Raw genomic sequence first — 12,728 nt, 5'->3', positions numbered from 1 at the left:
AGCACCACATCCGGCCGCCTTTGTCTCCCCCAGTGGCGACGTTTACACACCGCACCAGGCACTCGTTTGAGGCCGAGTCGACCTAGGGGATGCCCAGGACCGTGAGCCGGAATCGAACTGGGGTTCGCCGGGTTTCGTGGCGTAGCGCGCTAACCGCCGCTCCTCCCCACAGGCACGCACACCACCACAGACACTCCACATGCCGTTCAAGGCTGCGTCGCTGGGTCGTGCGTGGGAGTTGTGCTCGGAAGAACGCGTGGCTGAGTCACCGTCACCGCCACCGACTCTCTGGAGTGCTACTCAAAGGGGGAAATTGAGTTTTCAGGTCCATGCGGCGTACAGCCGTTTCCATGTGGGCACAAATGTGTTCTTTTATTATTAAGTTGTTTGTTTCTTCCTTGTGATGGGACCTTGCAGGATGAACGCTGAGATGTATAAAGGGCAGGGCGTGACCAATAAGGTCTGAATTGGTCTGTAGTAAAGGCAGGGGGGCACTGATAAGGGGCTGACAGGTGTGGAATTATAATATGATCCGCAAAGTTAAAAAAAACGCACTTCCCAATTTGTACCCCCCCCCCCCCACCACAAATGATCTGCTCACACACGCACACACTTCCCGGATTATAAGCCGCAAACCCCCAATTTTTACTTTGAAATGCAGGGGAGAAGGGCGCAAAGCGCGGCGACCGCTGTACTGCGGTATGTATCGGTGCAGCACGGCCCCTTTCCGTTTATCCACTGCTAGATGAGCGCCTCCAACCCTTCGCTCGTCCATGCCACGCGGTTCGAGTTCACAGTGCGGTGCGCTAATCAGTGCACCACCGCTCCGCTGCCGGTGGTGTACAAGCAATGACCTTTAACTCATGAGACAAGGCTCCATCTCTCAAACACTGACCACAAGCGCTGGTCAGTGCGGGTTGATGGCGGTGCTTAGCGCACTGCACTGTGAACCCTGGGCGAGCCCACTTCGATTCCAGGTACAGGGCTCTCACATCGCCGGCTAGCATTACCTGAACCGGTCTTGCCATCATTCAATCCCCTCCTTCACCAGCAACCACCCACCACACTTTACACCAAGCCGCACTAACTAACCCAGCGCGGTGATGTATTCACAGCATAAATTTCGATTTAAAGCTTTCGTGACTGCAGGGATTCATCTTCTTGGTTCTTTCGGTAAAGTCACGTAGAATGGAAATAATAAAATAATATGTTTTATTTTTATTATCTCCATTCTACGTGACTTTACCGAAAGAACCAAGAATATGGACAGCATATCCGCCATGACCTACACGGCATGGGCAGGTCTTCATCCAGCAGTGGATTGACAGAGAGATGTTCGAACCATGCGCGGTTCCAAAAGTGGTGTCAGTGGCAAGATTTGACAAACCAATGGGGGTAGTGAGCGCGCCACCGCGCGATGAAGCCGGCTGCCCCAGTTTGATTCCCGCTCACGGCCAGCATCGACGACTAAGACATATCTGCAACGGGTACCCCAAGCTTCCCAACGATGTCGACAAGCCTTCGTTGTCACGAGTACCTCGTGCGACGTGTAAAAACACCCGCAACTGAAGAGACAAAGGCGGCCCGGGCGTGATCCTGACCACCAGCAGCCGCCTCGCTATGACCCTCCCTATCGGCGGTTGGCCCCAGGCAATCTGTGTGGCTTTACGGGGGATCTTTTGTTCACCTCTGTGTGTGTGCGCGCAAAGAACAATGACTGCTGGGCAGTGAAGTCAGCCGAGTCAGCGGGTTGTGTGTAGGCAGGAGGCGCGGGTTCTGTGTGCGCGGTAAGCGCACCAGCGTGGCGAAGCAGCGCGGCTCTCGTTTTATTTCCACATCGAGCGAAGGAATCAAGCGCAGCTATCGCGTAGCGCCGGCGGTGCAACTGCGCCGGACATCAGGGGCATGTGGGTGGTGGTGTTGGTGGGTGGGTGATGATGATGTTGGTCGGTGGGTCGGTGGTCGTGGTGTTGGTAGGTGGTGTTGGTGGGTGGGTGGGTCGGTGGGGTGGGTGGGTCGGTGGGTGGGGTGGGTGGGTGGGTGCTGTTGATGGGTGGTGTTGGTGGGTGGGTGGGTGGGTGGTGTTGGTGGGTGGGTGGTGTTGGTGGGTGGTGTTGGTGGGTGGGTGGTGTTGGTGGGTGGGTGGGTGGTGTTGGTGGGTGGGTGGTGTTGGTGGGTGGGTGGTGTTGGTGGGTGCAGTTGATGGGTGGTGTTGGTGGCTGGGTGGTGTTGGTGGGTGGGTGGTGTTGGTGGGTGGGTGGGTGGTGTTGGTGGGTGGGTGGGTGGTGTTGGTGGGTGGGTGGGTGGGTGGTGTTGGTGGGTGGTGTTGGTGGGTAGTGTTGGTGGGTGGTGTTGGTGGGTGGGGACGGGATTGGCCGTGGGAGGGTTGGGTAAGGCGTCGTTTCGTGGGTAGCGGTGAGCGCGCTGCGCTGCGAACACGGCCACCCGAGTTTGAATCCCGCTCACGGCCAACACAAAGTGACGATTAATTATCGGTCCTGGGCCCCCTCCCCTAGGTCGACTCATCCTCAAATTAGTACCTGGTGCGGTGTGTAAACATCACCACTAAGGAGACAAAGGTGGCCGGGCGTGGTTAATTGCCACCCACCCCCTCGTGTGCCGTGCCGGCCTTCATAGGTGCTCGCTCTCAGCACTTGCCACGACAGTATGTTGAGGCTACACGGGGGATCTTTGTCCTTGTCTCTTCAGGCATCGAATTCCGTGGGACCAAGGCCCATGCCAAATACACGTGGGCAACACTTCTCAGTTATCCGGAAGGAAAAAAAAACGCCGCTTATAATCCTGATAATTAAATTGCCTGCGCGTTGATGATAACAAAAAAAAAACAAGGCGGCACAAATAATCCGGTATAACTGCGTTGTTTTGTGTGCGAGGAGCGGTGGCGCAACGGGTTGGCACACTGCGTTATATATCAGCTCCCGAGTTCGATTCTAAGAGAAGGGTAAACCAATCCGGCCCCGCCCTTTTCATCAACCCACACTGACAAATGTGGTGAAGTATGGTCAACTGCCCCTATCGTCGACACGTTAATTGACTAAAGGGGCATTAATTTATCAAATTGTCTGGTGCGCGTGTCACTATGGTGGGGATTCATAGGTCCCACGTACCTAATAGCGTGCTATATATATAATGTATGAAACATCTACAGTGTTCATATTCTTAGGTTTTTTCGGTAAAGTCACGTAGGTAAAAAATTAAAATTAATAAAAGTAATTTTAATTTTACCTACGTGACTTTACCGAAAAAACCTAAGAATATGAATCATTGCAGTCACGAACGCTTCAAATCTAGAATCTACAGTGTTACCAGCGGTTTAACGCACATATATAAGGAACTGCATTTACCGCAGTGTAGATCGTGTGATTTTAGGTCAGTACAGAATATGGTTTTGGATATGCACTGGAGACAATCGTGGTGTATTTTTAGCAAGACCCTTCTCCCTGAATTCTAACCCTCGCCTTTACACGTACCAAGCACCGTCCTGTATCAACCACATTGCTGTAACTGGAGTCGCAATCTCACTGTGATAGGACTCAATTCCCAGCTCAATATTTTCCAGAACGCTGCTAGGCTGGCTTAAAATCTTGATAATAATCGGCATAGGGCACTACCAATAGAATACAAGGTACGCCCGTTCATAACAATCCTATGTTATTGTGTCATATGTTCCCGCACACCACCACAGGATCACACGGACAAAATAAGGCGAGATGGACTGTGGTTTGCTAAAAAAAAAAAATCCAAACACAGCATTCCATCGCGACTATTCCAGCTAAAATTAAACGCCGAGCAACGAGTATAGGCGAAAGGCAATCATCGCATTGTTCTGTGCCAGTCATTTCATCGTGCCCGATTTGTTTCCGCCGAGCAGAGAATAATGGGATCCTGCCCACGCGAAGGAGACGGTGGCGGAAACAGTTGCGACGAACCGGGGCATGCCCAATACTTACATCCGCGCTGCAAAGTCATCGCACCTCGGTCCACAACGCCCACTGTCGCATCTCGACTCCAGATGCGAAGCCACTGGCGACGGAGGCATGCGTGAGAATCGCGTGCCGCGCCCGTGAACTTCAGCAAGGGGGAGTGAGCCTCTCTCGGAATTGCCACGCGCCCACAAGCTTTCTCGCGAATAACGCGATGGCCTGAACATCGAATCACACCGAATGCGGCGCCCGATTTCGTACGATTTCGAAAACTAATCAGGGGTTTGAGCCTGGCGAATTGCTTGGGTATGGGTGAACGTCGCCAGGGCTTGCCAGGTGTTGTGGGCGTTGTGGCCAGGGGATGGCAGTGGTGAGCGTCTCCCGCTCGTATGAGCACTGCAGTGGCGTTTTCTCCGAAATGTAATCCGCTCGTGAACGAAAAGGTTTTATTTGTTCGTCTCTGTCCAAATCGCTTGAAGAATGTTGCATCTTTAGTATAGCCCACGAACTGAATTCAATGTTATAATGTGCGTGTGTGTATCCCGTCAAATTGTCCGTAATGTTGAATGACGGAACATTTATTACAGCACAAACAGCAAATAATACCATATAATCATTCACGGCCCTTTGCCAGTCCACTGCTGGATGAAGGCCTCCCCAGCCCGGTTCAAGCAGGTGTGGTTGTTAAACCAGGAGGTATGGTTGTTGAACCAGGAGGTATGGTTGTTGAACCATGAGGTATGGTTGTTGAACCAAGTAGGGTCGTTAAACCAGGTACGGTCGTTTAACCACACCTCACCGGGCTGGTCAGTGTGGGTTCAGATATAACTATCGTATAAAGCACACTTGGCCTCGGCACTGATGTCAGCCCTCTCCTGGAATTGAACTGAGGTAAGTTCTAGTTCACAGAGCATCGCGCTAATCATTGCGCCACCACTCCACCCAGTAACCAACGCAATAATGCAGCGGGGGAAACAATAGACTGTACTGCATTTGCAATCCAGACATTCCGACGCACAAACAATTAGACGCGACCGCTACTGGCTGTGTGTACGTCGAGGTTGCTGCAATCACAATGATCTATTATATTCTTTGTTTACGCAGGAAAGCGAAACGATTAGAGCGGCTGTCTACGTACGGTGCAAAAGAAGTGCAACATACACACATACAATGAGTCTCAAACCCCCGTTTGTCAAGAAGGGTTCTCCTGCAATGGGACATTTGGCCAACACCGCGTCGGAAGAAGCAAGCCACCCTCCTACGAGGGTGGCTACTCGGACGCTCCGCACAGGTAAATCTAAAATCCATCCACAAATCAACAATTAATCCATCTGTGGATTGAAGCAATTGCTGTACCGGCAGTACTGCCACATCCTGGCCACCTCGCAGCCCACGCATATGACACCTGGTTTTCCCAGACAGTATCCCATCAAAGTAGCCGACTAACCAGGCTCCCCACCTGCTTAGCTTCCGAGACCTGACGATTCAGAATGATTTCGCTTAAACAACAAACCCAAATGAACACCTCGTATCGACAACCACAGCTCCGTCTAACGCAATCACACACACACACGTGTATACATCATCACAAGCCGTGATCAATCCACTGTTAGATGAATGCTTCCTTGAGCCGCCGCCGCAGCCGCCACCTCTGCAACGAAGCACCGACAGCCTTCCCGTGGCGCAGCGGCGTGACTACTTCAGTCGACCTGGGTGACTCGATGGGGTAAGGGGGCACCACCCCAAAGCAGTCAGCCACTCGGCGAGAGGCGAGAAAAAAAAACGCATTCCTTTCGCCCAAACAGCACTTACCAGCGTGGTGAAGTATGGTCAATCCACCAGCTCCACTCTCACCGCATGACCAACGGACATAAACGTATTAGCATAAACGCAGAGACTACGCGCGCTATGCATTCGAAGGACGCCGAAACGACATCAACTTACTGGAACTTCTCGAGCTCATGATGTCCGGCGATGGATGATTGCGGGGGGGGGGGGGTCCCGTTTTCCTCTCTGCCCTGTGCCGAGTCTGTCGCTTCGTCACAGAGCGCTGCGCAAGAGGGAAGCTGGCTTCGTTCGGCTAAGCAGGCGGGCAAGGCAGCCACCACCAGGGGTGGGTGAGCTAGAGCGGCGGCAGCACTAGCGCGTAGACTGCTGCAAGTGCAGCAGCAGAGCAGCTGGCTGGCCGCACTGCCAGAGCTGTTCTCCACCCAGGCGGATCGTTCGTTTTGGGCGATCAGCTGGTGGAGAGAGATTGGACGGGAGGGAGAGAGAGGGGTGGGTGGGTGGGGGTGAGGGAAGGGGGTGTGATGGAGGCTACAAGGTAGCGGGCTGGATGTTGCTAGAGAATTAGAACGCGGAATGAATAAAGGACTCGCTGATCGCAGCCTATGCATTATTGAACATCTTTTATTTCTGCTTCAGCGCAAAAAAAAATCAGGGCCTTAAAACATGCTTTTAACGTGATCAATTACAATAATTGCAATCTTTCCGATATCCCCGCATATGTGAGTGATCATCTACGTCATGCGTGTGCATGTATACATGCAGCATTGACAGATCAATTCGCTTGTGTGGCGAATTCATTTGCCTTGCGTCTTCCTGCCACTCGGCACGCTGTACCGCACGAAAAAAAAACATCGCCCGGAATTTAATCAGGAGCCTCGGACCTAACCGGCAGGTGCCCACAAAAAGCAACACAGTCCCATGACGTCAACCTCTGAGCGTCTCCTGCCAGCAATGTCTGTGCTTAAAGCCCCCCCTAGTGGTTGCGACAACTGGAGCCAATCCAGAGACGTTCGGGCCATGGTAAACTCCACTCCCATGGTAAACTCCACTCCCATGGTAAACTGGACTCCCATGGTCAACTGGACTCCCATGGTAAACTGGACTGCCAAGGTAAACTGGACTGCCACGGTGAACTGGACTCCCATGGTAAACTGGACTGCCACGGTAAACTGGACTGCCACGGTAAACTGGACTCCCATGGTAAACTGGGCTCCCATGGTAAACTGGACTGCCACGGTAAACTGGACTCCCATGGTAAACTGGACTGCCACGGTAAACTGGACTCCCATGGTAAACTGGACTCCCATGGTAAACTGGGCTCCCATGGAACTGGACTTCTATGGTAAACTCGACTCCCATGGTAAACAGGATTCCCATGGTCATGGGTCGTCAAACGAAAATAACAAGAAGAGGCATTTTTTTTTTATTCGGTTAAAAACTCGATATTTCTAGAGTCGCAATGCATGTGCATACGATGCGGTGATCCTTAATAAAGACACGTCACGAAGCAGAGCCTCGGGTTACCGATCCGTGCGCTCGGGGGTTAGGGGGTGCAGTGATGCGTCGATTAATTGATAAGACACCTGGAAACCAACATTGAATCGAGCGTGGTATAATTCGCTGTTTTTTTTATTGAATCACGCGGTCAATTTTATTTTATGCACAGAAAATGCCAATGTTACAAGCGAGGCTGTTGGAACGGGCAACATTGTAAAAACGAGTCCCAAAAAAAATCGAGTAGCTTCTTCAGCCAGCTTATGCAGTACGACTAATCACATTGTGCAATTTTTAAAAAACGTTTCAAGAATACAGTAGAGACATGCATTGTTGTAATGGCGAGCAGCACAGCAGATTTGCAATCCAGAGAATGCCTGTACAATGTCCCGACATCAGCTGAAACGCAGCATGGACGGGTTGTGCTTTTTCTGTAGGATTTTATTGTTTACGTATGTGATGTTTATATTTGTATACAATTAATTTTAGGTGTGTCTTGTAATTGTATTGTTTTTTTGCGGTTGAACCCAAACCAAGTGCCGAATGGCCCACAGGGTAAATCCTAATAAATGAACTGGAACTGGAAACAATGGGAATATCTTTCGATTTTAAGCTTTCGTGACTGCAGGGATTCATCTTCTTGGTTCTTTCGGTAAAGTCACGTAGAAGGGAAGTAATAAAATAATTGAAATTGTTTTTATTATATTATTATATTATTGTATTATGTTTTATATGTATTATTTTATTACTTCCCTTCTACGTGACTTTACCGAAAGAACCAAGAAAATGGGAATATCTATTAAACAACTCCTGCCTCTGTCCACCCAGCAATGTGCTCACATGTGTGCTGGGGTAAAGTGTGGGTGTTGTCACCTCTTCCAAGACTTCTTGCCACCGTGGAATAGTCGGGCCAGATACTCTCGAGAAATGCCCTTTTTAAAAGTCCCTGCCATCAGCTCTGGCGTGAGCAGGCAACCTTTGCTCTTTTTATTTTACATAAAATATTCCTTTCCTCTCAGTGACAGTAAAGATTCTAATTATTCTCAATTAACCTATGCATTCCACAGGTCACATCATCACTCATGCCTGAATTAATTTAGCATTCACATACGTCGTCTATTATATTAAAAAAAAGAATCGTGTATGCTAGGCTCGGAAAAATAACAATTATATTACGCGGTATAGTAGTAAGTTTTTACCCTTTCAACTGGTACAAAAACTGACACCTTTATACAAGGGATCATGTTTGCAATAACCACAACACAAGCAGTCAAAATGCAAAGAAAAAGAAAAACTGATGTCATGGAGCTGGGTTTGAATCCACGCCTCCATTTGGAGATCAGAAGTCCCCGCGTTGAGCACGGAAGGCTTCCTCGCCTTGAATCTGGCTCCCGAGACTGCTCGGACATCCTGACCACGCACACCTCGGCGAATTCACAAACAGCCATCACGTCGCTTGAGTCTCAAGCCCCGGGGATGTCCTCCACGGAGACGGAGCGACGAAATCACAACACGAGTCCAGTTGCTCGAAGGGAGGCCGAAGGATTGGCAAGACTAAATGTTATAAAATAAAAAAGTATTGTCAGAAGTGGGGTTCGAACCCACGCCTCCATTCGGAGACCAGATTGCCCGCGTTCAAGCACGGAAGGCTTCACTCGCCTTGAGTCTGGCGCCTTAGACCGCTCGGCCATCCTGACATTGGGAACCCCAGCCCAGCCATGTGCTTTATCAGTGGTATTCAACGTTTAACCTTCTCACGCCGGCTTGTGCCCGCCCTCACAGTCGGGCATATTTTCGGAATACACCACGCCGCCGTTGACCCTGGCCATTCACCGAGCAACCCAACGTTCCTACCAGCTCCCTCCGCAGCAATGTGTTTTACCCCCAAAATAACCTCACTAGTTCTCGAGAATACGATTTCAGGAGGGTCCTGCATCGGGGACGTTTGACCAAATCCTCGACGAAGCGTCTTGGCTTCGTGTGGGATTCCACTGGAGCGCGCACCGGTGAGACCCCCACCACAAACGCGATGCGATAACACTCAAACGTCCACACGTAAGGGCTCCCAGACCACTTGATGTACTGTCACCCCACAGGCGTATATCACCAGTGTATGTGAAAGGGACAAAGGCTGAGCCCTTGCCCAAGCCACCCCAGTTGCATCCCACTGGAGGGAGCTGTAGATAATCCCTCCAGAAGGTATTTGGCCTACTCTTCCACGCGGGCAAGATTGTCTTGGAATAGGTGGGCGTACCCACACTTGGCTCTCATCACACGCAACCGCTCGATCGACCAACTGTGGTGCGTTACTCAGTTGTACTCGAGGGGGTTAACCCGCGTCTGCTGCTGTGTGAACCAGACTACACTGTTTGGAGTGTGACCGTGCATCGATACATCGACCGATTAACATTGATATGGAATCTCGCGTGTTATAAGAAGCGATGCCTTTAGATTGCTACATGCTGCGCGTATTTGGAACACGTAACACTCTCGGCTACTTGAGGCCGCCACATTCGCAACGACTTACAAAAGAAACGGTGAGGGGGACAGCACAGTTAAGGTGAACCAAAAGTTAAACACGGAATGAGTAACGATACGATTTGGTCATGTCTACAATGCATTCTGCTCTCTCGCCTACTCTGTATATGATGAAAGGCTGAAGAAAAATGCGACACCATTGTTCAATATTGTACCAACGTTATTTGGCTCGATTAGAAGAATTTGACTTGCCAGATTTGCTTTGTGGAACCATACCGAAGCAATATGTAAAACTTGTTCGCTAACCCACTCCCAACGAACAACATTAGCAGAGCCCAGGGGTTGCAGCTGCGAGTCATATTTATACATTCAAATATATCCGCGCGTGTGAGATTGAAACCGCCCGTAATATCGTGGAAAATTATGCCATTGAGTCGGGTCACTGCCCGTGAATTCTTAATGGGCTACGGCATGGGTGGGGACATCTTTTCATTTACCCAGGGCCGAATAGGACTTTAAAATAGGTTTGGTGGGTACCCATACATTTATCACACACACACACAGAGTCAGTAATGTATATCACTGCAAGATGGCCTTGCAGTGATGAAAGTAACTGAACGCGCTAAATTTAGAAGCACGATATGATTTGCCGGGTTAAAAAAAAAACGTTCCCCCTATGGTACGCAATGAGTTGCGGCAAAGACGTGACCAGCCGGCTATTTTTTGTTTATGAAATTTCATCGCGGGTCCGATGTCGCCCCATACATGGGCAGCCTCGAACCAAAGTGATACGTGTGGTGGGACGGAGCGATTGATTAATCGAATTGCGCGAGTCGATGTTCAATTCCTATGCTGTATAATACACAACAATAGTCATTGTAAGCATCGGCATCGAGAACATAACACAATTGATAAGTGGAAGATACGTCTCGTGAATATATCTGTGTCTCCACGTGAAAATGTTTTGTTCTATGCACAATAATCAGTCCAACCGCCTTCTGAGAGTGATGTGTGGTATATGTACACTGCATAGTTACGAAAGGCGCTTACGCGAACCCCTGCAGATATTTGTGGGCGCTATATCTTTCAGAACGTGAAAATAAAAAAAATATTGTTGATCGAATCACGCACCATCGAATCGCCGAGTGCGGGTAGTGGAAGGGGGTGACGCCGTTCACCCCCAGTTCTATTTGAATGGGTGACAATCAGGGCTTGCCAGCTGTTATAGGTGTGAGGCTGCAAGGCCGCGTTGGCGGGGTCATGTAGCCCGCATGCCCAGACACCGCATGCCCAAGCAGCCTCGATTTGGCCGGATAGAGAGGGCTGAAAGGGCGCGCTACGGGCTGGAGAAGAGATGGAGCTGATGCGGTACGGGAGGATATGGAACTGAGTGGACTTGACGAAAACCGGTACCAGCGGTGTCAAGATCGGCTTCTGTGGAGGAGGTTCGAGAAGGACGCTACTGGGCAGTTGGAGGCAGTCGCCCTCCAGCAACAACGGAGGGCAGAGAAGCGACGCTCACAACAACGAGCAGAGCGCCGGGCGGATAAAATACGGGAATAATTGGCACAGTGGAGAGCACCATTGGTGCATCTGCCACTCATCTCAGTCAGTCGACCAGTGGCAGCTGTGTCTTACTCGTGACCTCCTGCCAGCGGGCCTTCGACACTTCACGTGGCCTCATACGCGCACCTAGCATGGCACTAGCGCCGTGGTGACGTCACCGCCACTTGGTGGCGAACGGGGCACGTTGTTGTTGTTCTTGTTGTTGTTCTTGTTGTTGTTCCTGTTGTTGTTGTTGTTGGCGAGCCATGTGGCTTCTGTAAAAGACGCGAATGACTCAGCGGGCCTTACCTAGTAAGATAAAACACCGTTTAGGTTTATTTGTATATATAATTTAAAAGTCATTTGTTTACCTTACCTATAATTTGCACTCCTATCGTTTTGTTTATTCGTTGTTGTTGTTGCAACGTTCTGGTATAAATCAATGTTCTGATTCAAATATGACAGTGCTGAGTGTCACCCACTCCGTGGTGTGTATTGGAGCTTTCCTCCCACACGAAGCCTCAACTCAGTCGTGGTACCGACCAAACATTCCGACGCAGGACCCTCCTGAGAAAGGAGCCTTGATTTTAGGGCACGGTTTTGCTGGGTTAGGTAGTAGCATTACTACGACAGTACTATTATTTGCAACCAGCGGTTTGGCAAAGGGTCATTCTGTATGTCGGCAGTTCATAGCCACGATTGCACGCACAGTTGCAGTTTGCCTTTAAGTAGAGAAATCAATTTCCATGCGGATGTTGAAACGCGTGTCAATTGTCAGTGGCTGCATGCTGCTGCCTTTGCTTCAACGAGTAAGCGCATCGCATACAGATTAGTGCCTGCGTGCGTCTGTGTGTTTGTGGAGAGAGAGAGAGAGCGGTGAGTGTAGCGGTTAGCGCGTCGCGCTACAAATCCGACGACCCGAGTTCGATTCTCGCTCACGGCCAAGACCAGCACCAGTGACGATTATCTAAAAGGGTCCTGGGCCGACTCCGCTAGGTCGACTCAGCCTCAAATGGTGGGTACCTGGTGCGCTGTGTAAACATGGCTGCTAGGGAGACAAAGGCGACCGGATGTGGTTCTGGCCACCCTCCCCCTCGTGCGCCGTGCCGGCCTTCATAGGTGCTCGCTAACAGCACTTGCCCCAACAGTCTGTTCATGCTATACGGGGGATCTTTGTTTTTTGTGCAAATAAGTACTGTCATGATAAAGCTGGAGCCCTGCAATTGCTTGCTCACGTCACTGCTGGCGCCAGGACCTCTACAAGAGGGAGCTCGGCTCAGAAAAAATGAAGAATTATATTACGCAGTGTTTTGGAGTTGAACAAAAAATACCGTACGTGGTATAAAATAATACTGGCAATTGTGTACCCTCCAGAGGGCATTTGGTCGGCTCTTCTTCCACGCTGACCACCACACGCGACCTGCCGATCGACTAACACGACTAGATTAGTTGCAATTACATATGGGTTACAAATGAATG

The 12,728-nt window shown here is 50.3% G+C and overlaps 1 protein-coding gene and 1 non-coding gene across 3 annotated transcripts in view; both read right to left on the bottom strand.

Moving 5' to 3' along the window:
* The window catches only part of LOC144717587 (actin-binding LIM protein 1-like), a 118,757-nt gene extending 112,586 nt beyond the window's left edge, over positions 1–6,171 (bottom strand). For both annotated transcript variants that reach the window (XM_078593057.1, XM_078593058.1), the window contains exon 1: positions 5,889–6,171. In XM_078593057.1, coding sequence (XP_078449183.1) covers positions 5,889–5,907 — 19 coding nt within the window. In that variant the 5' untranslated portion in view covers positions 5,908–6,171. The remainder of the gene's footprint in view (positions 1–5,888) is intronic.
* A 2,635-nt stretch (positions 6,172–8,806) lies between these two features.
* Positions 8,807–8,923, bottom strand: TRNAL-CAA (transfer RNA leucine (anticodon CAA)). The gene is made up of 2 exons: positions 8,886–8,923; positions 8,807–8,852 (listed from the first exon to the last, which is right to left on the bottom strand). It is a non-coding gene; the product is annotated as a tRNA-Leu (tRNA).
* Positions 8,924–12,728: the final 3,805 nt, after the last annotated feature.

This window comes from Lampetra planeri, chromosome 4 (genome assembly GCF_965212315.1).
Source record: "Lampetra planeri chromosome 4, kcLamPlan1.2.h2, whole genome shotgun sequence".
In the NCBI taxonomy this organism is placed as follows: domain Eukaryota; kingdom Metazoa; phylum Chordata; class Hyperoartia; order Petromyzontiformes; family Petromyzontidae; genus Lampetra; species Lampetra planeri.
The sequence above is the reverse complement of the archived record's forward strand: the minus strand, read 5'-3'. Positions and strand labels throughout refer to the sequence as shown.